This window comes from Scardinius erythrophthalmus (genome assembly GCF_964197995.2).
Source record: "Scardinius erythrophthalmus genome assembly, chromosome: 2".
Taxonomy (NCBI): domain Eukaryota; kingdom Metazoa; phylum Chordata; class Actinopteri; order Cypriniformes; family Leuciscidae; genus Scardinius; species Scardinius erythrophthalmus.
The window spans coordinates 38,197,380-38,224,978 of record NC_138222.1 but is presented as its reverse complement, the minus strand read 5'-3'; the positions used below and the strand labels follow the sequence as shown (position 1 = coordinate 38,224,978).

At 36.6% G+C, this 27,599-nt stretch overlaps 2 protein-coding genes across 4 annotated transcripts in view; both read right to left on the bottom strand.

Moving 5' to 3' along the window:
- adcy7 (adenylate cyclase 7) overlaps window positions 1-22,048 on the bottom strand; it is a 54,508-nt gene extending 32,460 nt beyond the window's left edge. The window contains exon 1 of one of the 2 annotated variants that reach the window (XM_081393733.1): window positions 21,848-22,048. The gene's annotated coding sequence lies outside the window, so the exon portion shown is untranslated. The remainder of the gene's footprint in view (window positions 1-21,847) is intronic. The other variant, XM_081393732.1, reaches the window with a different exon arrangement.
- Window positions 22,049-25,264: 3,216 nt separating this feature from the next.
- tent4b (terminal nucleotidyltransferase 4B) overlaps window positions 25,265-27,599 on the bottom strand; it is a 35,324-nt gene continuing 32,989 nt past the window's right edge. For both annotated transcript variants that reach the window (XM_081359957.1, XM_081359958.1), the window contains exon 12: window positions 25,265-25,959. In XM_081359957.1, coding sequence (XP_081216083.1) covers window positions 25,822-25,959 — 138 coding nt within the window. In that variant the 3' untranslated portion in view covers window positions 25,265-25,821. The remainder of the gene's footprint in view (window positions 25,960-27,599) is intronic.

Below are 27,599 nucleotides of genomic sequence, written 5' to 3'. Positions count from 1 at the left end.
TAACTAATACATAAATCTTAGGTTTATCACATCACATATTGTCATTATTATAGTAATTATTATTTAAAATAAATGTTTTCTATTATAAAAAAAATAATTAAAAAAATTCTGTTTTCCATTTCTATTTCAAATGTAATTTATTGCTGTGCTGCCAAAGATAAATTTTGTATATACATGTATGTATGTATGTATGTATATATATAAACAGAAGTGTAAGCATTGAGCACTGAGTAGATCACTGCCTACACACAGCACAAAACCATCTGAACAGGCTAGTTTTGTTGTGAGGAATCATACACTGTGGCTATTGCAATAGACTAATTAAATGTTTACTGCATATTATTTATACTTCATAAATTATTATCTGCTTCTTCACACATCATAACTGATTTAGCAGCAAGGTACCTCCATAAGGATTTAATCTGTTTACCTTTGCAATCTGTCATTTATTACCATAGCTGTGCAACTATTGACTTTTATCTTTTACTACCTGCTTAAGTAATTATACTCACTGCTATGACTGGATAACAGTTTGCATATTATTATAATGAGTTTCATTTAATGCGCGAATCGGTGGGCGGGGCTAAACAGGCAGTGTTGAAGTAGGCGTTGATCTTCTTCTGCAGAGGCGGTGTTTGATACCCTTTGACGTCATAGTCGCCCACAGGATATTCTTATAGTATGATGATCTCTTTTAAGTCAAAAGCTCAAGGAAAATTTGATTTCTCAGTTCATCACTCCTTTAATAATAATAATTGTAGTATTGAGAAAAGCAAGTCCACTTAAACAATGGTGTCTTTGTGCCACAGGTACTACTCGCCCTCAAAGTGAATATATCCCCACATATGAAGCATATTGAATTAGCACTGATGAGGAAGACTTAGATGACATTGGGTTGGGGGGTGATTTGATTAGTCAGATGCTATCCGAGACTGGTTTGGCTAATCACGGCTGCTGTTTGTAGTGTACACAGGAAGTGGAGACAGTCAAAGGCACATCCTCAACTTGGGCACTAAATGAATTCTGTCTCACGTTGTTGTTGAAATTCTTCTCTCGGTTCTTCACTCATTAACAGCATGACAATCCAGTGTTCTGCTACAAAGTGGAGCTGGGCAGTATATTGAGACATGAGACATGCTGTATAAGAGCTTCAACTAACATACAAGCATGTAGTTTAAAGCGCATTGCCTTCAATATCAGAATATCAATATTCACATATCAGATGTGTGTGGTTTTATGCATTTGAGACCTGTTTTCCTCATCACATGGCTTACATCACAGGGTTATATCCTTATATGTAAATGTTATAAATTCATTTCATTTCATGAGTTTCATTTAATGCGCAAATCGGTGGGCGGGGCTAAACAGGCAGTGTTGAATTTGGCGTTGATCTTCTTCTGCGGAGGCGGTGTTTGATACCCTTTGACGTCATAGTCGCCCAATACTGAGGTATGATTTTAGTTCGGTATCACCCAGGACAACTACAATGTCATTTTGGGGACAATTTGGTCTATAGAGCAGAAACTACATTAAACAACATCTATCCGACATCAGTCTTAACTCGTGTTCCTGACTCTTTAGTGAAAGGTCAACAAATCTGTTGTGCACCTGACAGTAAATACACATGCATAATAAAAGTTCATTTTCAGTTGTACTAAAGCAATAATTTGACTCTTTAAAAATCTCATGTAAACACTTTGGTCTGACTGAAACCGTAAATCTTATGCTCGGATACTGTGCAATAATACAAAAACATCAAACAGAAGAGATTTTGAGACTTTTAGAGATTTGTTTATCCACCTTATTTTCAACCTAAGAGCAGGCACAGCCATTTAGAACTTGAATGTGCAAAACTTCCAGTGTCATCTGCTTCCAGCTACTTTAGCTGTGCAAAGACAGTCCGTTATGCTGCCTGATATCACAGACTGCTTATCATATCATTTTAATTCAATCATTAACACATTGGTTTGTTTGTAACACAAATAGTTTTAATGTTTACAGCACTTTGTTATTCTTGGTTACTTGCCTTTAGTGGCTATTGAATCAGAAGTCTCGCACAGAAAATAGCTTACTTCCACATTGCTAAATAAGGTGGACACTGCGACTTGCAAAACTACAAGCAAAATCCTTCCTGATCTGCAATCAACGTGAACGTCTGGTGTGGGTTATTTAACTGGACTGCAGGGTCAGCTAGTTAATAAATCTAAGGATTCACACTCTTTTTCCACCCTGCACTGTGAATGTTTACACAGTGCGTTCAATAAAAACATGAAAATGTATCATTGTTTATGTGCTATTTGTTTCAACAGACTGTGTCTATAATATCACAAATGCCAAGCAATGTTCAGCTTATGACACTCAGAACTTACATAAATGCACTGGCCTGACAAAACTGACTGAAATCTGTGGAACGTGTTCTGGAAAGTAACAATATACTGCAGGTCCCTTTATTACTGTTTACACAATAACAAAGTGCGTCACACGAACCACACGAGAGGCAGTAGGGTCTACATCATTTTATGATGACTTTACAGAATGCACTGTATACTAATTTTTATCAAGAGATCAACTCTGCCTCAACTCTCTTTGTGTTCGCTCTCTCTCTTTATCTCTCTCTCTCTCTCTGGACTCCCAGATGAGGTGTGGTAAATGGCTCCCTGCAGAGTGAAATTGTCTTTTTGAAGAAAAGATATTCCATCATCACTCTCATAAAGAGACATCACTGTTATCTTTCGGAAACACAGACAATAGCAACCCTGCCGTGAGACGACAAGGTCAAGCTACAAAGGAATCCTGGTAGTGTTGCTGTGGGTGGAAACGTAGTGTGTGTGAGTGTGAGTTTTTATAATGACCACACCTTTGCGTTCACCTACAAACTGGTTCCCAAACTGGGGTATGTAAGGTGACATAAGGGGTACACAAACAAAATGCATTGCCACTCATTTAATTCCACCCCACCTTAAAATAACATTAAAATCGAGCATGTATGTCTGACTGCATCCACAAGCAGCGTGCATGATAGCAAATATCGCCATGTTACTGCACACACTTTGTTCTAATTCGCCAAAAGGAAACAAAATAAAACCAAATTAATAAACAGCTTGAATATTCGATCTCTACATGGGTGGGAATTAAATGCCCCTTTCCGTTGATTGGTCAACCAAACATAAAACCGTGGCAGCATCAGTTGATCCTCAGTTCCGCGCAACAAAGTAATAGTCATCCACTGCTAGAGTTGCACGGATTATTAAACAATTTATTGCAACTACATTTAATGTCTTTCTCATCAAAAAACCAGGCTAACTAATGGCTTGACACAAACCGTACCGGGGCAGAACAGACAGGGCTTTCTTCTGTGTATACATAGCACCAATGCGCTGTGATATATTACTTTATCTCATTAATATTAATTTACTTCACATCTTTACACACAACTACCCCAAGCCTACATATTTGGAACACTGTCTGTTTTATTTAACTGACCAACAATTAAAATCTGTGAGGAAAAGCTGCGTGATGCACTAACCGTAATATTAACCATGATTTACTACAAATAAAACCAAAAAAACATGGTTAATATAGTTAAACCATGGTAAGCACAAATTAACCATGGTTTTGCTACTCTAACTATAGTTTAAACATGGTATCTGTAGTAAAACTGGTTAATTTTCGTAAGTGCTGGACAGTGCAGAAAAAATGGATTTAGGCTACATTGATGTGAAGTGCAGACTAGTATCGATTAAAGTTGATAAGGTTGACCAATCAGCGGAACGGGTCGTTTAATTCCGCCCATGTAGAGATTGAATATTCAAGCTGTTTATCTATTTTGGTTTTATTGTGTTTCCAATTGGTGAATTAGAACAAAGTATGATGAAATCGAAAATAAAAATAAGAAAAAACCCACATGAATTTTTATGTGCATGATGAGAAGGGTCGAATATGTGATAAAATGAGCGGTTTCTTCGTTTTTACGTTTTGAAGACAAAAACGAGAAAATAAGTTATCCAAAGGTACAAGGACCTTTTGAACACGGTACTGCCTGTATTGTTTGCTCAAAATACTGAAAAAAACCCTGAAACGAATCGTGATTTTTTGGGGGGCTTCAAAATCTCAGGCGTGATTCACTCCCATTATAAAGCTTGGAAGTGCCAGGATTTTTTTTTTTTAAATAACTTCAATTTTGTTTGGCTGAAAGAAGAAAGTCATATACAACTAGAATGGCTTGAGGGTGAGTAAATTGTGGATGAACTAACCCTTTAAGAGCTGCACAGATGCAATATACTGTTACACATGCATTTTCTTTCTCAACTGTTTATGTTCACTTAAGAAAAAACTGACAGTTTAGGAAGATATTTTAAAATAATTTTGTGTATATTTGTCCATTCAGGTGCAAGATGACAAGAAAGAGAACTCAATACATTATTCGAGCACTATATGGGCGTGTTTACACCTGGTCACTTCATGCGTTTTCTCTGATCGGATAGCTATCCGATCATGAAAAGACCAGGTGTAAATGCCCTACGAAACGCATTCGAGACGTATTTAATTCCGGATCACTCAAACCACATCAGGACGTGGTCTGGGCCGCATTCCAGACGAAACTGGAGAAGTCTAAATGCATCTGGTTGTTGAAACCACGTATGTAAACTTTACTCCTCCCAAAATGTTAGAAAATAAACGTGTGAGATCGTGTTATAGGCCATATTACATATTATAGCCAGATATTACGGTGCTACCGCAACACGCATCACCGCAGATTAATCTGTGTATCTCTTCAGCAAGCCAACTCGCAAACTGCAGCAAATAAAACAGACAGTAAGTCGCAGACGCTCAAAAAACAATCATCTTCATTAAAAGTAGTGAGACTAAATGGTCTTACGAGTGCTGATGCTGCTCTCTTTCCTATTGCGGTCTTCGATCTTGAAATTACCTGATGATAAATAAATAAAATGCAGCTCATATCTGTTGATTTCACTGATGTGAACTCCGTTAAATTTGCATATAGCATGGGAACTTAAGATCGGATTTATATCCCCATTTATGTGGGCGAGTGTAAATGAGAGGCGGCTCTCCGTGCTCACACACCCAAACAGCACGCGGGTGCAAAATAGTGTTCTCTTTCGACTCTTCTTGCACTTGATTGGAATACATTTTTGATTCCCAACCCTACATTCAATGCATTATTTTTAAAGCTCAATGTCCCATAAATAGAAGCTGCCTTAGTGAATAGAAAAGCAAATTAGCCTCAGCTTGCTATTAGACTTGAATTTGTACCTAAATCCATTTCCTGTAGCTGTGGATCAGTCTACAAAACAAACCTAGGTTCAATGAAACTATTATTCAATGACTACGCCTGATGTCAAAGAAAGATAAGACTGTATTTCCTGAGAGCACACAAGGATGAGTGAAATGTTTGATGTTGCAGTAGGTGGCAAAATAGTCGATTTCAGCATATTGCCTTATCAGGATGGAGTGTTATAACTCTCACATTAAGTGTTGCCAATCTTTTTACGGCATCACATTTCATCCCACGAGTTAAATTAGTTTAGCAATACAGACACACTAGAGCAGCCATAAATGCTATAAACATATGATACTAACTGAACATAAATGGGAAACAGACTATAGCGTTTAAAATGACTTCATGTAGCTTCACATCAAGAAAATCTGTTTATTCTGCTGTAAGATTTACACAAATCTGCTCTCAGTAGCATACAATGACAGCTACTGTATAAACATATAAATCACAAATATTTGTTACATTGTTTATATTAGGGATGGGCATTCGATTAAATTTTCTTAGTCGATCGTCGGGAGAATTAACGATCGACTATCGATTAATCATTAATATTTTTATATTGAAATTCATTATTTCTTTAACTTTTTATAAATTAAAAATGCAATGTAAATACAAAAATACAGTTTGTTTGTCCTCGATGAGATCTTTATTACAAGAAGATCAACTTGTGGCAGTGAAACTGGACGTTCGGTAACGTTAGACTTGAAGATGCCTTGCGGTGCTCTAAAACAGCGGAACCTGCAGCTGCGAGCCGGCGTTCTTGAACAGAGACCCATGGCCACTTCATCCGTTTTCTGTGATCGGATAGCTATCCGTGAAAAGACCAAATGTAAATGCCCTCCGAAACGCATTCGAGACGGATTTAAACCCGATCGCTCAAACCACTTCAGGAGGAGATCTGAGACGCATTCCAGACGAAACTGGACAAGTGTAAATGCATCTGGTTGTTGATATCACTATGTAAATTTGACTTATCCCAAAAATGCTAAGAAATAAACATGTGAGAGCGTTTTATAGGCCTAGGCTATATCATGTTATAGCCAGGGCCGGTTCTAGACATTAGGAGGCCCTAGGCAAAATTCATGTTGGAGGCCCCCCACCCCCAATAAAAAAACACTTGAAACAAATATGATTCCTAACCTTTTTATTTATACAACATTTAATTTTAAAAGCAGTATATTTTTACTTACACAGTACATAAGTTTGGACACATTACTATTTTTAATGTTTTTGAAAGAAGTCTCTTATGCTCATCAAGCCTGGATTTATTTGATCAAAAATACAGAAAAATAATATAGTGAAAATAGTTAAAATTTAAAATAATGGTTTTCTATTTTACTATACTTTATATTTCTGTGATGCAAAGCTGAATTTAGTGCCACGTGATCATTCTGATTTATTATGTTAGAAATGGTGCTTAATATTTATTTTATAACCTGTGATACTTTTTTTCAGGATCTTTGATTATTAAAAAGTTGTTTTAAAAAAGTCTTCACTGTCACTTTTTATATATTTAACACATCCTTGCTGAATATTCCTGTTTTTTTTTCTCTGTATTTTTGATCAAATAAATGCAGGCTTGTAGAGCATAATAATAAACTTCTTTCAAAAACATTAAAAATAGTAATGGGTCCAGACTTTTACCGGTACTGTATGTACATATTAATCAAACTTTATCTAAGGTAATCTCTTTTTTGTTTAATGAAGATGTTATTGTTGTTGTTGTTATTTTGCTGTTTTATTCAATTTATTCACAGTTCCAGAATCCCACTTCAGTAGATGAGCATAAGTGATTTTATATTGCATTGCTACCTTAAATATGCTATACACAAATCAAGTGGAAGAGAAAGACACGATCGCTACTGAGCAGAAAAAAATATATAAAGTGATATTATTGGCGTAATGTCAGGAATCTAATCATCAGCAGAATTTAGAAGATAGACCCATAGATATGAGATCCTTTATTTGAAACATTTAAAAATGTTGTAGTGTGTTGGCTTTTTAACTTAGAATACAGACGTCTTGTCTTTTAATTGTGTAGCTTTTTTACTAGTCAGCTCCCGACGCGATGTTATTCATTGTACGCGCAAATTCAAAGCGTCGCGTCTTGGGCACGTTACGCTCGCGCTCTTTTAAACTCGTAATAAAGCGGTGAATGATTTTTCCAGAAATGACGCTGATCTACAGTACAAGTTTATATTTAGAATACATTGCAATCACTCCAAAATAGATGACGACAACTAACACATCCATGCTGTATGAGATGTGCTTCTTTGTGTGCTTATTAGGCTTTTGCCTCGCAGCACCTGATGGATGCGTTCTTTACACATACTTTCAGAAGCCGGCACCCGCTTTGTAACGGACACATTAATTGGTTTAACTGTAGTAATGTAACAGTCTATGGTTAAGATAAACATCGTCACTATTTTTAGTTAATAAATAAATATTGAAATAAATTGTAGATAGGACATTTGTACATTTTTTTTTTTTTTTTGTCCCTCTGTCTGGGCCCCATCCCGCCAATCGGGCCCTAGGCACGTGCCTAGTTTGCCTTTGCGTTAATCCGGCTCTGGTTATAGCCAGATATGACGACGCTACTGCAACACGCATCACCACAGATGAGCATCTATTCATCAAGCCAACGTGCAAACTATCGCAAATCAAAGTGAAAGTAATTCATCAACACACAATCATCTTCATTAAAAGTAAAGAACCGAAATGATCTTACCAGGGCTGTTGCCGCAATATCTTGTTGCCGTCTTTGATTTAGAAATTTCCGCTGATGATCAATAAAATGCAGCTCATATCAGTTGCTTTCGGACGTGCAACAATTTAAATATGCATGTAGCGCGGGAATTCAAGATCGGATTTATATCCGTTTTGCAAAAACACATTTATGTGACCAGGTGTAAATGGAATCGTTTTGATAAATCAGATAGCTATCCGATCTGAGAAAACGCATGAAGTTCCCATAGAACTTCTGCACCAGTCCACTGATTTCTGTTGAGAAAGATAAGCATGTTGACATGATCTGGGATCAGATGCGACCGCAACCTGGTGACAGCCAGTCCAGCCGCCGAAAACACCCGCTCTGAGGGGAATGACGTTGCCGGGATGCACAGGTAGCCTACCTCCGCGCTAAAATGAATTCCATTGCTTCAAGACTCACACTACGCAACGCAACCTGCATGATTAATCGAGAACAAATAAACGTGATCGACGAAATTCTTAACGATCAATTATTGATCGTCGATTAATCATGCCCATCCCTAGTTTATATATATTGGTAAATATTGGATATTTTATTGTACATGTTCATTTCCTCTATTTCTACATTTAGATTACCATTGCATTCATCTAATGCTCACTTAAATTTAATCTTTAAAAAGACTAATAATTTAACACTGTTAAATGTATTACTTGGCCTACCTCAAAATTAATATAACCTTTTCTATTTATTTATTTATTTATTTTACAATTACCAAAAATACAAGTTTCATAGTTGGAAATTGTACATGTGTTCAAAACCGCCTCTCAAGTCATATTTACGAGTGATGCACAACACACGTGTCTATGCGAAACATGGTGGAAACACTGATCTATAATATTGATAATATCATATATCTTATCTATAATCTATAAATAGAAAAAAAACAAGTCTGTAGCTACTTGTGTTAATCACTCAACTTTCACGGTTTGTTTTACATTTAGTTGTGTGATACCATTTAGGGTAAACGTACCTATTAAGCTCACTAAAATCTACATTGAGACATTTTTAGTGCACAAGATATTGGTTTTAGTACAAGAAGTTATTTTAAAATAAAATATTAATCTCTCACACTATAATATTTCATTTTATTTTAAATGACAAAAGTATTTCAATTAAGATGTACATCATTAAATATAAAAAGTCTGGCTGTGCTTAATGGGTACGTTTTGTACCCTTTAAGCACACCCCTGTTCCCAATAAGCTCACAACAAGTTTTATTAAAAATTCTTGTTTATTTTAAACAACCTTTTTAAGGAATAATTGAAAAAAGTTTTATTTGAAGGCACAGAGTCAATCACAAAAAAACAGAACACTAAAATCAAGCAACAAGGCATTCAATTTGATCAGGTAGCCTATCCTATTCATAGTGACGTGCCATTCAAACTCATTGCAACATCTAGACTAGTCCACGTTCTGGTAACACATATTGAAAAATCAAATAACAAAACAAACCAATGTGCTCCTTAAAGGGATACTCCACTTTTTTTTTGGAAATAGGCTCATTTTACAACTCCCCCAGAGTTAAACAGTTGAGTTTTACCGTTTTCGAATCCATTCAGCCGATCTCCGGGTCTGGCAGTATACTTTTAGCATAATTAATTAAACCGGACAGGACCATTAGCATCTCTCTCAAAAAAATGACCAGAGAGTTTCGATATTTATCCTATTTAAAACTTGACTCTTCTGTAGTTACATCGTGTACTAAGACCGACGGAAAATGTAAAGTTGTGATTTTCTAGGCTGATATGGCTAGGAACTATACTCTCAAAATCGCAACTTTTAATTTTCCGTCGGTCTTAGTACACGATGTAACACAGAAGAGTCAAGTTTTAAATAGGAAAAATATCGAAACTCTTTGGTCATTTTTTTTGAGAGAGATGCTAATGGTCTTGTCTGATTTAATGATCTATCTATGCTAAGCTATGCTAAAAGTGGTACCGCCAGACCCGGAGATCGGCTGAATGGATTCGAAAATGGTAAAACTCAACTGTTTAACTCTGGGGGAGTTGTAAAATGAGCTTATTTCCAAAAAAAAGTGGAGTATCCCTTTAACTCTCTGGGTCAGAGCTTTCCTGTCTACTCCAAACTTCTTGGACAGATACGACAGGTTTCTGATGGCTCTTTCTTTGTATAGATGACATGCCTCTTTCATTTTTGGGCATACACTATAGTTTCGTCTAGCTTTTGTCATCTTACGACTGTGAAAGTAATTTATTAATAATTTTTTTGAAGATTAACAGTGACAACCATCAGCTAATATTTAAATTCTGATTATGAAGTATTTACATGGACGTTCAATGTGGATGAGCTTAAAGGGAGCACACACTGTGCTTAATTGGAGCAAAAACAATTTTTAATTAATAAATATTAAATTAAATTTAAAGGAAAATATTTAGCTAAATTAATAATCTAGGTAATGTATTAAGTTTATACCAATTTTAATATGAACAACTATAATTGACAATATCTATGAAATTATGCTTTTTCTAATTGATGTCACACTGAAGCTGTGTGATTGTCATAGTAGTGCACCCTTTAAGCTCACCTAACAATAATATGAATTCTTTAAAAATTACAGCAGTTTAAAACCACAGACTATCAATAAAATGTAAAATTATAATATTATGGATTTAAAAGTACAAGCCATTAATGCCTGTGAAGTAATATATTAATGTAGCACACAATCTTATACAGCTAGTAAGCTAGCTATGTTCGTAGCATCTGGGCTATGTTGCTAAAACTATCCTTTAGATCTAACTGTAATTATTTCCCACATCCAGGTTCCAGGTTATAATATGCAAAAGTCTAAACATTAATCTCTTAATTTTGCAATAAGAAGACGTACTTCTTCAAAATAAATGTTTAAACATATAAAAAATGCACATTTGAGGGGCTCCTCTTCTGGTGAAAGTTTTCAGACAGCTTTCAAAATAGCCGCCAGACAGTGTGAACACATGGACACACATATCTCAGTGTGCAATGGTATGATTGGTTTAAAATTACAGGAGGTATATAGTAACAAACACATCAATTGGTTAATACATCAAATAGGATAATACATTGCTCATTCTTTTTATAATCTGAGCTCCAAGATGGGATTGTGCTTAATGGGTACTTGAGCTTAATAGGTACGTTTACCCTACTGTATAAGTTGTAGACATAAATGCTTATTTCATTTTTAATTCAGCTGTAGTTATCTGGGCTGGGTTTATTGTTCAGATTCAGAATATAATTATTTTGTTTTGTTTAGACTACCTCCATGACATGTTATGTTTCCGACTTGAATGCATGATGACAGACTGCTGAAAGGATCTGCACACCCAACCAGGTCAGACTAGTGAATTACAAATAAACATTCACTCACTCTCTGCAGAATATCATTAGCTGGGGCGATGTGATGTTTAGTTCAGGTAAATGTTGCACAGGAGGGCATTATTATCCTCCATCTGAGGTTAGAGTCAGTGCACCCAACCATTCCACACCTCCAATATCTGATTACTGCGCATGTAATTACATGTGATGTAACTACCGGCGATCTGGTCTTTCTCTTTCATTAGGAGCCGCCATCAGGACTAAATGGCTGACTCATCTCACTGTCTGTCTTTCTACATGTTGATTCTCATTTCTGCTTCCTAAATATCCTCAGACAGATTCTCAAGGTCTGAGCCTAATGTTTTTCTATGTTCGATTAACAGGGCTCCTAATACTAGGGACGGGCAAAACTAATGAGGTTTTTTTTTTTTTTTTTCAAAATAGACTACTCTGTGGGTTGCCGGAATACTTGTCAACTAATATAATTTAGCTGGTTTAAGATACATGGTAACACTTTATTTTAAGGTGACAAAGTTACTCATTACTTCATGTACTTACTATAGTAGTAATGATAGTAAATTATGCAAAGTAACTAACCCTAAACCTAGCCCTAACTGTAACCCAACTAAGTACAGGTAGTTAATTGATATTACTTTGTACTTATTTGAGTAAGTACAATGTAACTACGTCACCTAAAAATGTATCATTATCAATGTTGAAACCAGTTATCCTGCTCAATTTTTTTTGGAAACTGTAATACTTTTTTTTCAGGATTCTTTAATGAATAGAATAGCATTTATTTTAAAATGTAAAATTTGATGTATCCTTTCTGAATAAAAGTATACACTTCTTTTAAAAAAACAAAAACAAAAACATACTGATCCCAACCGGTACTCTAAGGAAAAATCTAGAAAAATGTATAATATACAATATACATAAAATACATATCCATACTGTCTGTTTGGTAGGAAACAAAACGACAGGATATTCTGTTTCAGCATGAACTAAGTGCTGTTCAGAGTAAAGCTCATTCTCTGTCTCACTACATGCATCATTCGTTTTCATTCTCTCCTTTTTCTCTTTCATGACAATGAAAGCCGTTGTATCAGAAACTGGTGCCCCGGTGTTTTATTACACTGTTTCAACTAAACGTGTGTGTGTTTTTTCAGGTGTGTACATCTGTGCGGAGCTATGCAGGAACATTTACGCAGAGTGTGTATGTCTGTGTAGCTCCCTGCACGATATTGTGATTCACTCCCCTTTTCCATGGTGGAAGGACACTGGAACACACACAAAAATCAGATTGTAACCAGGAATATGCTGCTAAACAATTCATCTAAACACGTCACACACAGACATTCTGTCTGTGAACAAGTAGTTCACAAACATTCACAAACATACTGTATCAGCTCAGCCTTTAGGTAAGAAATCTGTGACTGTTATGATTGTATGACTGAGAGGGAAGTCGAAAGGTTGATTAATAGCTAGTGAAAATAGCTATCTTGTACATTAATCACCCCCCCCCCCCATTTAACACCCTTTTTTTGTTCACTCTCTCTCATTCCCACACACATACATGACCTCTACCAGTATGATCTCAAATTAAAATGTCAATTAAAATGTCAATTCCATTAAGAGCAACAGGTCTTTAACGACAGCTGCTGTAAAACCACTGCGAAACGTCACCATGACAAAATCTCCCAAACTCACGTTATGAAAAACGTAACCTTCAAAACACACTTCAACCATTTTAAGTTACACACCTGCACGTTTAGTCATAATGATGATGACGTGAAAGATGTTGCATAAAGACAGAGATGATTTTGTGCTGATAAAGGCAGTCAGAGTGAGTGGGCAGTAGATTCATAAGTCAAAGAAACACACAGCACACACAAAAGCAGAAGACAGAATCCACCATTTTCTGAGCAGAGAAACTCTCATCAAAGACAACCTTAGATGTCTACTCAATCTAACCACACACCAACCCATTTCCTTAGCAACCATGACTCATTTCCCTAACTACAGGGCTGAAGGCAGTGCAGTATAGGCGGCAGAGCAGTGAGGTACGTCGCTTCAAACAACAATTAACCTTTTCTGAGAGGTTTCAATGAAGAAGGACTGTCGTTTTCTCGAGCTCCCCAATTCACTTGTCACAGAACAAAGACAAGTGTGTCTCAGACATGTTACATCAGACCTGAACACCTGGACTCTTACAAACACTGGCCTTCAGGTGCTTTCAAACCTACATAGGCTCCCCCACCATTCAAGGAGCGTAATTCTTCGTTTCTGTTCTCCATCTATACTTGATGTCTCCAGTCGCTTATATCGGTGGAAATCCATCTACAGAGTAAACACACCAAATGTTTTTCCAAACATATTTTTTTCTTTTTCTGTGGAACACAAGAGAAGAAATTCTAAATATGTTTCAACCGTTTTTGTCCATATTATGGAAGTCAATGGGGTCCAAACTAAGTGAGTAAATGATGACATCATTTTCATTTTGGGTGAACTATCCCTTTAACAAAGACAGGACAAGTTTAGCCCCAAAAAAGGATGATTTAAAGGGATGATTCGCCCAACAACAGACATTAGTCAGGGCAGACACCATATTGAATTTTATGTAGATGAAAACAAGTCTCTGAGGAATAGAAGGTATAAATGACCTGATCACAAAATTTTCAACACGAACAACTGTCAAAACAGCTTTATTGAGGTTTTTTTCTTTTTTTTATGACATTTTGTCATCTGAACAACTGAAATGCTATGAAACTACAGAATGATCTATTGAACAAACTGTACTTCTACCCCTCTCAGCCTCGATTTCATGCCTGTCAAACATAAAATATGGCGCTATACTCTGACTAAAGACTATTGTTATCATTTACTCACTCTCATGTCGTTCACAAATGTATATGTTTTTCTTTCTTCTGCAGAGCACAAGAGAAGATGTTTGAAGACCGATTCAACCGTTTTTTTCCATACAATGGAAGTCAATGGGCGTGCAAAACTGTGAAAAAAGATGGCAGTTTTATCCTTTTTAGAATTAACCATCCCTTTAACAAAAAGAAAGGAAAAATATGCATTGTGGACAACAGGTTTAGTCTCTTCATAACACACCATTTAGGAAAGAGAATCCCATCTCAAAACCCATTCACAAACACTATTACAAATACACCCAAATCTGGCATGCTCAATCCCATATATACATAATAACAAATGCAAAATATCGCAAAAACATGCAATAATCGGTGTTTAATAAGGGATTAAGATGAACGGAATCCATACAAAAAACACTGCGGCGACACACACTATACAATGCTTCACATTAGCACCTGAAATACCTTTCAACGGCAAATGATCTTCAGAAAGAGCTTCAAGTGTCACATCTTTTAGGACAAAGACACAAGAGTGTCAAAAGGGTCAAGAGCGGGAGAACTTCCACACAGTCCACACTGCGCAGGGATAATGTCCACACCTCTGCATCTCAGGATGAGAGCGCGTGTGAAGGAGAGACGGTGGAAAAAACGAGAAGACAAGGCTAGACAAAACATTACATCAGTGCTACGAGCGATCACACACTGCGAAAGAATGTTCAGAATGCATGTGACACACGGATGCCGCTCCTCCGCTTTATATTATACTCGTAATATTTTTGCTGTTATCAACTACTGTTTGCTTAAATGCAAGCTTTTGTGCCTGTGGGAGAAACGTTTTTTTGAGGGGTTGAGGGAGGGGATAGGCAGAGGATATATGGAACAATTAATCAGACTGGTGCGGTCCAGCAGATGAGGGTAAAGAGGGAGGGAGGAAAAACAAAATGAGAGAATAAGAAAGGGATTACAGGAAAGACACCATAACAAAGACAACAGATATGCTTTTTTTATCAGCTCAAGTGTGCTTTATATGAGAGGATCAGACGTGGCAAATTAAATAACCTCTTCATCTCTCACAGGCCAAAGAAGATCTGCCATGACCTTGTGTAATCTCAAAATCTGATGAACTCTTTGAAGTATTCGGCTTCATATTAAAGTCTCTTACGCCATAGACCTTTTACGCAGTAAACCGTTACTGAGAATTTCAGGCATCTAAAATAAAACTGCAGTAGCTTGTGGTCATCACATCAGAGAAAATACGGTAGAATCCTTGAGAAGGTGTACCAAAACATGGATTCCACAATAACACTTCAATGTTTTGCTAAATCAGGTGCAGCATACTTGTTTGTAGTTCAGCTGAACAAATGGGCGATCAGTACATGATCTAACCCTTGGTGCTGAACTCCTATCCAATCTTACTGAAATACAATTCTCTTTCTTTGTCAGATATTACTGAAGAAGGATATCCCAAAAGAGGCACAGAAGACTTCAAAGCAACACACACACACACACACACACACACACACACACACACACACACACACACACACACACACACACACGTGTGCTTGCTTCACTATATTAGTAAGGACATTAAATAGACTTCCATTGATTTTATATCAGGTTAATATTTTCTATGGCCTCAACCCAACCCCTACCCCTCATCCTAGCCATCACAGAAACATGTGCAAAACACTAGATTTAAATAAATAAAAAAAGGTCAATTTATAAGCCTTTTAAACTCGTGATGAGCAGTAAAATGTCCTCACTAGTCAGTTATTTCACTATATAAGTGAGAACATTTGTCCTTCACAAGTATAGCCAAGCCTGTAGTGTACACACACACACACACACACACACACACACACACACACACACAGGATACCCTATTAATCGCTTGATGACACTGAAGTGTTTAGAATTTGACTCCAGCTGACCACCTTTTTAAGAGATGGCTGCAAACTCTACAACTCCTCCACACAGCTTGAACACAGAAGTGTGAGATCTTGTTTTAACACAGAGCTGTTAAGCAACTCAAATAGACAAAATCTAAAATAGATCAAACAGCACATGCTTCACTGCCCACAAAGCCAGGACTGCAGCAGACTGCACTGAGGGGAAGTAGTTTTGACCTTCCAAGTGACAGTCAGTAACCTTTTGTGGTAGCTGTGATCACACTACATGGACTGTTTGCTTAACATTTAATACAACAGATGTCTGTGATGCTGTCACCGTACTACAATCACCCTCTCCCTCTCCCTCTCTCTCTCTCTCTCTCTAAAGATTGTTTGTTTGTCATATGTGTGGTGTGGTCAGATTTCAGCAGATGGACCCTGTCTGTCAAGACCACAGCACTCAAAAATGAAACACAATAACAATCAACCATACCATATTAAATATCCCACTAATGCCTTTAAAGAGCAGCGTGGCATCACTTCGTCTGTTATTGGTTTGGTGATTACATTACTGGACAGATTGATTTTGTGTAATTGCCTATAAAAACATCAATGAGATGAAGGGATTCAGTGGTCATCAATCCTTAAAGGTAGGGTAGGCAATTTAAAAAAAAAAAACTTTTCGTTATACTGGTTGAAACTCTCTTCACATCCTATTAACAATCTATAATAGAAGTGGTCTAAATATTAAAACATGTACATATATCTTCTGTGGAAGTCTCAGGACCAAAAAATGTTTGTCCAATGATGTCCTACCTCCTTGTCAACTTATGTATTTCCACGTCTCCGCGCACTCAGTTCGCACAGATATGTCACGTCATCAACTTGGACTAGGATTTATGTGTTTATCAACACAATCAACACCGAAATTAATGTGCAGCAGTCAGGTGGTACAAGTAAGAGCTCTGTAAGTTGTTTATGTTCATTATTACTGTAATGCTATGTGCTTTGAGACATGAGGTTATTTAACATCATGTCTTTTCTTGTGACACTTTGCAAACTCTGCTCTGGCTGTGTACGTTCATGTGTTTTGGAGGAGGCGTAGCTTTGGAGATGATCTGAAGGGAGGGTGGGTTCTCATGCTTTCAAAGCTAGCTCGCTATTGCTAGCTTCTCCAAAATGACCTACCCTACCTTTGTACAGGTACAGGGGGCATATTACAGAAACTTAAAGGAACCGTATGTAAGAAATGTATTTCAATTAATCATAAAATGGCCCTGATATGTCACTAGACATTAAGAAATCATGTTCATTTCAAATACTTATATCACTGACAACAGTAGTCCGGCCAGGATATTGTCATTTAAAAGTGAAGTTGCAGCCCTCAACTGATGTTGATGTTGTCATGTTGTGTTTTGGCCTGATGCCCCACCCTCCACCTATCACGACTCACGAAGTCAGTAGTGTTTCGGCATCCGGGTTGCCAGCTCTGCTCTAGTTACCACAGCTGTAGCTACAAACGTGTCGGATAAAAAATGTCTAACGTTACGAAACCTAAAAGACCTCGTTATGAATCTGAAATACGTTGTGACAAAGTCTGAAATAAAACAAGGATTTGTATAGGAGACTCGTCACTTGCCATTGGAAGCTCCTTGTAGCAGCCTACGTTCCTGCTGGATACTGCATCCTAGCTGGCAACCTCGAGTCGGGGGGGAGGGGGAGGGGATACACCGCTCTACAGTAATTTTAAAGTGATTGCAGTACCAGTTTTGGCCACAATCTTACATACGGTTCTTTTAAGTTAAGATCTGACATGTTAATTTAGGATTTTTATCTTATAAAATCTCATCTTATTTGTAGTTAGGAACTCTTAAAGCCCCTCCATCGAGTTCGGTAATCAACTCTCAGGTCTGTTACAATGTGACAAGCAAACAGCTGCTGTGAAGTAAAATGGAAAAACTGGAGAATGGAGAAACAAAATAAGTGGTGCTTTTCCTAATCCTTTTATTTGAGTCTGTAATTATTTGTTTTGTCGTCAAAGTGCAGCACATCATTTGGGTGTTCACAAAGTCTTTCCACCATCAAACATCGCTGTTCTTGATCTTGTATCATTAATACATGTGACACCATTCTTAGACAGGGCTATTATTATGTGATTTTTACAGTAATAATTAATTTCACAAATAATTTTGAAGTTATGACACCAGTGGGGTTGTCCTAAAGTTAAGAGAGTTTTTAGGATTTTTTTCTTAGGGTTCTTAGGGTGCTTCTGTAATACCCTTTTCCTATCCTAAATGAGGTCCTAACTGAAATTGCCATGGTTACCAAACAGATAACATAAAGTTTCCACAGAGCAGAGCATCTTCATAGTAGAGGTCGATCTGTCCAGCACTAAACGTCACAGAACACGTTATGAAAGGAAAACTGTGAAATGCCCTTGTTATGACAGTGGAACTTTAAGTAAAAAAATAAATAGTTTGTTCGTTTTCAATTGAGATAAAGTAAAAAATGTATTCTTTTTAGCAATAAAGTAACTTCAAAATTTGCAGACAACTGTGTGTAAGTGTAAGACAAAAAAACAAAGGTAAGCTCAGGAAGTCACTCCCTGAAAGTGCACCAAATTCCATTCAGTGGAAAAGACATCGCCTGTGTGGATATTAGGATGGTACACTCCAGAAAATCTCCACAGGAGGAAGGGAGTGTGCAACTAATGGGACAGGGGTGGGAAAAACTCAGGGAATATCAGAGAAGAACATCCTAGACACACACACACACAGTTGAATGTTTAACTATAGCCTCTACTCTATAGATCTCCAACATTAGCGAGAGAGAAGGGTGGAGAACAAGTCAAGGGTCAGAGAGGGTCCATGTGCTTCTCAAATTAAGCATAAGTGATCTAGCAGTTCTCCATTGTCTTATGGAGCGATTGTGCGTTTCTTTTAAAGTAGGAGAGAAGAAAATATTGGCTATCACAATAATAGCAACATTATTATTACTAAAATTACACAGACACACATACAGTATGCATGCACAGATCCATACATGTTCAGCACAACTGACTTTTTGCACAATCGGATTTACATTTAGCCTCTGTGGCCAATGCAAATTCCAAAATGTAATATTGAGTCTTTTATTGAGATTTGAATAATATAATAATAATATTTAATAATATTAAAACAATATGAGTGTTGTAGATAAAAGAGGCAAACTACAAAAATGATCTTGACAGGACAGATAAAGTTATATTTGATAAACATTCAATAATCATTGAAATTGAATGGCAACCTTCTCAGGAATCAACAAGCAGAGCATTAGCTTTGAAATATATTTTAAGACACTGTAAAGTCCCAATATGGAAATGCACAGTAATGCTTGCACATCCGCTTTAACTCATGCATGTAGGCCTATACACATTACCAGTAGTCTGACCACAATGCTTTAGCACATTTGGTGTGAGGTTATAATTAACCTTATGTCTGTAAGTAAGGCTGTCTGCTTGTCACTTGCTTTCAGGCTCGGTCAGGCTCTCAGTGAACTCAGTCAACTCTCTGTTCAACAGATGCCCAACACAAACTCGTACAGAAAACACAACAATGCACTTTCACCTTCAGTTTGGCAGTTGTATTAATCCTCTTGTATTTTGTATGTGCTACATACAAGTATGTATGTGCATAATATAATATGTTTAAGGCTCACAACAGGGACATTTCTCAACTAGAAAGCAAGACTAGACTAGCTTGACTTGCTTGGAAACGTGTCCTGCATCAGGCATCTCATGTCATACTGAGACCCATACATCTCGCTCTCATTGATTTTTTTTAGATTGTTCCTTCTCAGCATGAAAGCACAATCCAGTCTGCCATCAAGTAAGAATGAATGTCCCATTAGTCCATATCGGGTGACATTAAGTGGCTAATTTATTACTTCCTTGCATATTATATGAGTCGGCTTTCAAGAAGTCTAAAACTCCATTCAATGGACATTAGAAGTGGTGACAGAACATTACATATGTATTACATAATAATAACAGTTGTAAGATTTACTATCTGAGTTAGGGTTAGGTTTTAAAATGTACTTTTACTCAAATTTACCAAACACAAACAAAAACATTTAAAAACATCATTTAAAAAAAAAAAAGTTTAAAAGTTATGTTCCAGTAGCTGCAAAATAACAACAAATAACAACAAAAAGCAAATATTTTAATTCAGGAAACTTCAGATTCACTTCCTGTCTCCTAAATCTTTCATCACCCATGAACTTTTCTGAGTGGAAGAGTTTATCTGTACAGTGCTGAATGCGGCTGTCGTGCCAGATTCTGTACCACAATGACTCTGCTGTGGTAAGATGTGGGATCCATCAAACATCAGTCAAAAATACTCAAAATGTTTAGTTTACATGACCTGTTTCTGAACAAATCAAGCAGTGATTGATTTAATGTCAATGTTATTTAGTCTCTACTTGCAATTAAGTAGACAGCTAAACAGCAGCTCTGACATGGCAGAAACCCTTTTTTAACAATAGCAATTTAAACACCAATGACAAATTAGAAAATGCACATATTTGCATACAATTATACTTTGATATTTCAAAACCATTCATTTCTATCAAACACTTACAGCAGTTTACAGAAGATTAGAGTGGACACTTCCTCTACGAGGTTTCATCTTCAGTCATGGCTTTTTTAAGGGTTTCCACCCTTTATGACCCGTGATTTTCCATTACTTTTCCAGTTATGATTACTAGACTCTTTTTTTTAGGATATTCCAAATATATACAGAGGATATTCCAAATATATATATATAGAAACTTTGATTTCCAAGTCTAAGTGCAAAGCAATTTATATTCAAGACAGAAATGCCCATCATTTTTCCAGGACTAGAGAATTCAACTTTAAACTTTTAAAAATCCAGTGAATCGAATTTAATCAATCGCCTTTTGTTTTATCACTGTCTTTCTCCTCTGTTCACTTTTAGATGGTAAGCCCAGTGGCTTTGTTTGCTCAGAGTACACTGCATACGATAAGCCTCCACTGCACTTAGATTCATGCACACTAACATATTCATTTCCTGTACAGAGACCATTTGTGTCAAGAAGCAAACAAGTTACTTCCACTATCTAGCAGACATTGCCTGAGGATTGCAGCTTCAGCTGTGTTGGCTGTATTTGGAAATTTACTTTTATAAGGAACAGCATATTATCTGCATTCAGAAAGATTTTGGACATCAACACTAGTCCCAACAGACACTCAGTAACGCTACCATACACAAGTCCCCTGTTTCACGGGACAAGAAGATGTGTTTGCGCTCTACACTGATACTTCAAAAAAATGAGACAAAGACATTAGTCCCAACTATTGCAGGGCATTTTAACTCTTTCTGTAAGGCTGGACAACATTCCCTCCACGTGTATCAATAATACGGGAATAATCTAGATTTTCAGTCAGGAATGTTTATGCTTTCTCTCCGAGCCGAACTGACGATGCCCCGCAGACACGAAAAGGGACATGTGATGATGATCTCAGGCAGAAGAAGCACTCGTTTAACCGAAAACGTAAATGAACCACCTAATATTAGCCTACATTTTAAAACGAAAAAAAACGAAACAAAGAACATCTTTGTTCGCTTATTTCCCTTCGGGAGTCCATGGGTAACTGTACTCTACAGGTATCTAATTCGCTAAAGCGAGAAACTTCACTCACCTGGCCGATACTGTCGAATGCTAAACTCAGTTTTCCTGTTGCCGAATCTCACAGCGATTAGATAAATTAGATTTTGTCCTCGGTTCCGTGTTTGACAGTGTAAAATCTTGTCCTTCTCTCTCGCAGATGCTCGAGCTCCAGAGGCTCGATCATAAACTGTGCACGCGCTACTGAAACTACCTCGTTCCTCGTATCATGTCTGCTTTGCGCGCGCCTCCCCGCGTGCAGCAAAAACACGACTGTTTCTGCGGTGTTTTAACTGTGTGAGACTTTTTAATTGCATGCTGAAACAAACCTAATCAATAAAAAAGAAATAAAAAAAGGAAAAAAAATTTTGTTTATCTTATGCACGTCCACACTGGTGTCCATTTTGTATGCTTAATGAATGTAATGTTTTCACACTGTCTTCTTGTGTGTGAATTTTTGTTGTTGCGTTGGAATGTAAATTGTAATCCACATAAAACACAGCTATCACTGCTGATTTTAAAGTGCATTTTTATTGTAGAATACAGATCTTCCTTTTGATTGAGTTCAAAATGGAGCTTTATTGCCTTTTCGTTCTCACAAAAATATACAAAACATATTTGTCTTAACAGTAGTTATAAGAGCTAATAATATGACTGACAGCCTCCAAACAATGACTCAAAACAATTTCATTTCAAAATAAAGAGCAATCATGGAATATATATAAAAATAATAAAAATAACTGTTTATGCATATTCAATATTCGTTCCTTTTTGGGATTACCAGTTTTTAACATTGATGTAACTATTGAGAAGTCAACAGAAACAATGCAAAAGCTGCTGTTCTGTGCTTTGTACATATTAGTGAACCAGCTGGAATAGCCTACACTTCACAGAGAGGCACTACAAGTAGGAAATATACAAAAAGTATAATTAAACAGTATCTCTGCCTTTTTTTTCTTTCTTTTTTTGGTGACTGCTTTTGGAAAGTGATATGACTACTCAAGCAGCAACAATTGTTCCCAAAACTGCCATATTTATATATATATATATATATATGTGTGTGTGTGTGTGTGTGTATGTATATATACACACAGAAAATCACAGATCACACAAATAGCATGTCATGGTATTGGCATGTCAAAGACAATTAAGATGAGGATGAAGAGGCAAAGTCTGTCTAGGGCAAAGCTTCCCACCTGGACAAATGATGTAGCTCAATTCTTCTGCAATGGGTGATGAGTCTCCAAAAAAAAAAAAAAAAAAACCCTAAGAGTTGGGATTTTAACTATTTTAAGATTATCAATGCTTTCAGTGTCATGTTAAACCTGGTGCACTTCAAAATTTGTTTCACACCAGATGTTCTGTAGTACATAAAATGGAGCTGCTGGAGCTCAACCTGATAATACACTTTTAAAAATAATTCCTCTGAAAGCAAGATAAAAGTATTTTCTAATGGAAAAAGAGTTTGTACGTCCAGTAAATGTGCTAGCAGCAAATTTTTGGATCTCCTCAACCAATACAGAACCAAGCAAAAATCTGTGAATATATATATATATATATATATATATATATATATATATATATATATATATATATATATATATATATATATATATATATATATATATATATATATATATATATATATATATATCAAAGCATACTTGACCGAACATAATGTCAGGTTTGCATTTTGTCAAGTTATGTTTTGCTGCTCCCAGTGACTATAGAACAATATACATTTGATGGCATTTGGCTAAACAGCCGATACCAAGCCATAGAACAATATAAAAAAAAATTCCAAACAACAATTGGTACACTTAACATTAGGACAGTAACACAATTTACTGCAACTTTAAAACAAAATAAGTGTTCAGCAGAAATAGTAAATTTACCACTTTTATGTTTGATAGTTGTGCTGTAATTTTTTATTGCATGGATGTTCATGGATACATGTGTAGTAAACCTGTCTCTGGAGCACTGGCTGTGGCACTAATGATCCTCTAATTGCTGTCTCTGCATCTCTCACTCTACAGTGGCATCCATCTGGTGTTAAGACATACTACTGGCTTTGATACTCCATAATAGCATCACGAACACTCAATACAGTATTGCCTGATCAAAAGCCATCATCTCTTTAACTTACACCAGAGATCTGCGAGTATTTCAAAACCATTAGGAAAATCGTTAAAAAAAAAAAATCAAGTCAGGGGAATTACAGTGTATGAAATAACCTTAGGTTACACCACCACCTACTGTTTATCTAAAGAACTACAATATTAATTTTGAGAGAACAGGCATTCTTACACAGTACATCAAGGTAGTGGAATGGCGAAAAAAATGAACAAAATAAAAATAAAAATCACATAAATTATTCTACCTTATCTCCATTTAAGTAGACCAGCCACAAATAAAAATGTTTAAACCACCTTTTCTATATACCTCTGTTAAAATGTACTTTCAGAAATATACTTGGTCACTCAATTGTTATCCGAAAATGGGTACTTGACAAAAAAAAAAAAAAAAAATATATATATATATATATATATATATATATATATATATATATATATATATATATATATATATATATATATATATATATATATATATATATATATATATATATATAGCACACTACATTACAAGCAACAATCATGTTTTGCCACCCAGCCCTAAGACAGAACACAAAACATATCTGGCCACTACGGTCAGCATATAGAAATCTGCTGTCATTGATAAAAATAAATACATTAACAAATACAACTTATATTGTGATGGGCAGAGAATTCAGAGAAGCAGATTGAATACCACAGCTGTAGTGTTTGTCAAATTTCCAGATCATTGCACTCTTCTCCTCTAGCAGACAGACAGCAAGGATCTTGTTAGTGCAATCTCTCTCTCTCTCTCAAACACAAACTGTATCTCTCCCCCTCTCTCACACACACAAACTGTCTCTCTCGCTCACACACACACAAACTGTCTCTCTCTCTCTCTCTCTCTCTCTCTCTCTCTCTCACACACACACACAAACTCTCTCTCTCTCTCAAACACAAACTGTCTCTCTCTCCCCCTCTCTTTCTCTTCACACACAAACTGTCTCTCTCTCTCTCTCTCTCTCTCACACACACACAAACTGTCTCTCTCTCTCTCTCTCTCTCTCATTTCCAGATGTCGTCAAATGTTAACTCTCTACCTCTCTTACTTGCCAAACAACAACAACAACAAACAACATTCCACAAACAATACAACAGCAGAAGAGGCTGATGATAGGGGTTGGCAATTGAACCCAAACCCATACATAGCTGTGAGGAGCTGTTTTTCTATTAATGTGTGTACATCTATAGCATGGCAAAAATTGAACAATGCTATAAAAGTATTATGAAACCATTTTCATTTTTGATAATATTTTTGGGGTATTTTTAGTTTTTTTGTCTTTTTTTCCTTTTTTGTATCGTTTTCTTGTACAAATATTTGTATAATCTGTGTACATGACAAAAAAAGAACCACTCTTCAAAAAGAACATGCATAATTTCTCTTGTACTAATTACATATTCATGTTTTTTTTAGACATTTAAAAATCTTTGCACTTTCAATATAACATTATGTAATTTGAGTCTTTTTTTTTTTTTTTTTTAATTTCAGTTTTCCTCAGTGAGGCAAAAGTCCAGGGCTTCAGGTATTGCTCAAGTTGAATTCTCTCTCTCCTACATTCTCTGGTCCTCCACGTCTCCAGTAGAGCAGTGCAGCTCCCCTATGGGCAGTGAGCAGAAGCTGTGCAGAAGCCAGTGGAGTTCAGGCCTAAACTCTCCCACATGATTTCAGTCCCATGGCATATGCCCCACTTGACTTATTCTTTTTTTTGTGTGTTTTGTTCTTTTCCTTTTCCAGCTACAAAGTCACACGCATCCCTTGAACAGTGGGACAGGAGAGAAAAATGATACCACCAGCACCCTTCAGTGGTCAGAGAAATTAAGAGCAGGTGTGAGTCTGCAGTAACAGCTCCCCCTATCTACACAGGTCCCCATGCGCTACCTCACGCTGAGGTTTCCTCTTCTTTATGAGGAGTTTTTGAGACTTGTTTTGCTGCATCTTGTTGGGGTTGCTGTGTGACCCTTGAGCACTTTTGTTAGCAAGCTGTCGACTCTGAATAAAACAGGAAAAAAACAAATATGACATTCATTTTAAAGTAATTAAACACAAATTTACGGATTTAATATCAGTTAATGCATTAGGTATCATTAAATAAAAGTGAAAATTTTAAGGCATTTATTAATCTAGACTAGTTTATTTATTGTTAATTTTCTGTCAAGGTTTGTTCATATTAGTTAATTTACATATTCATAGTATACAATGGCAAGTTTATTAGACAGCTGGATTAGAAAACAAGCTAAAATATGGAGGAGGAGGAGGAGAAGGAGGAGGAGGAGGAGGAGAATGATAAGGAGAAGGAGAAGGAGAAAAAGGAGAAGGAGAAGAAGGAAGTTCAGGGGTTAAAGTGAAAAAAAATCCTGAGCCTGAAAATTTTTTTGTGAGGCGCGGGTGGGGGGGGGGGGGGGGTGCGGTGCGGTGCGGTGCCTTGGGCTTCATTGGCACCATTTATTTTCAAGCATGTTAATGGCATATTTTTATGAATAAAGACCAGTATTCACTGATATAGCTACTTATGTCTCTTTGTCCAAAATTTGAAACATTTATTAGGCTTAAAAAAATATAACAACTTTTAATTTAAGTAAACTTAAAACAATCATCACTTAAACCCATAATAAATGTAATATTTACCTGTACCTTACCTGTCTAACCAATGTGAATATAGAAATTGAATACGTTTATAAAACAGTCCGCACTGCATAAATTATAAATGAAAAATAGATTAATCCTTAAGCGTTTGGCGGTTAGTAATTTTCTCTGTTCCCATTGTTCTTTGGTTGACTTTACTAACAGAGAGAATTGCTGTCACTTACCAGCCGCTGCTGACAGGATCTCACGCATTCTCTACTCTTTACGAACTATTTAAGATTGTATTTAACTCATTTTACTGTTCTTGTGAAGATACTCGACAAAACTGACATTTTGACATAGCCTAAATGTGTGTGTTATGGTTCGTACAAGCGCGAAAGGGAACTCGATGGCGCGCTGTCGACTGCGAATGCGATACTGGCGCGCGTCTTTCTGTGTGTGTGTGTGTGTGTGTGTGTGTGTCAGGAGGACATTCATTCACTGACAGCGCGTCACTGACAGCGCTCTTTTGTCTTCTCGCGCATTGATAGTTTAAAACATTTGCGTGAAGGAGAGCATGATCATATAACCCAAAGGATGACAGAAAGAACAGACGCTGCGATAAATATTTTAATACGTTAAAGCTGGACAAATTAATCGCATGCGTTTACTTTGACAGCACTAACGTTAGGCTACTTGTACATTGCTGACAGAAAATGCTGCGGTTTAAAGTGGACTCGTTTTCATGGTAGGCCTACACAGAATGTGTTTTTTTTTTTTGTAAGCTACACAGAATATTTAATTAAATATTCAAATGAAATATTTAGCCAAGTCTGAAGTTACCAAGGAGCAGCATATGTTAACGTTAGCTCAGTTATCAACAGGTGTAGACAGAAAAGATGATTATCCTGACCTGAGCTAATTTACTGAACCAACTCACACCTCTCCTTTCTTTCTTTTCATCCATGATGACATTAAAGTCACGTACCGTTACCTGTTGTTTCTGGCGTTTCATCGCTGTCTGTGCTGCAACCGCTAAGTTACTCGCTCATTAGAACATTCAGTGA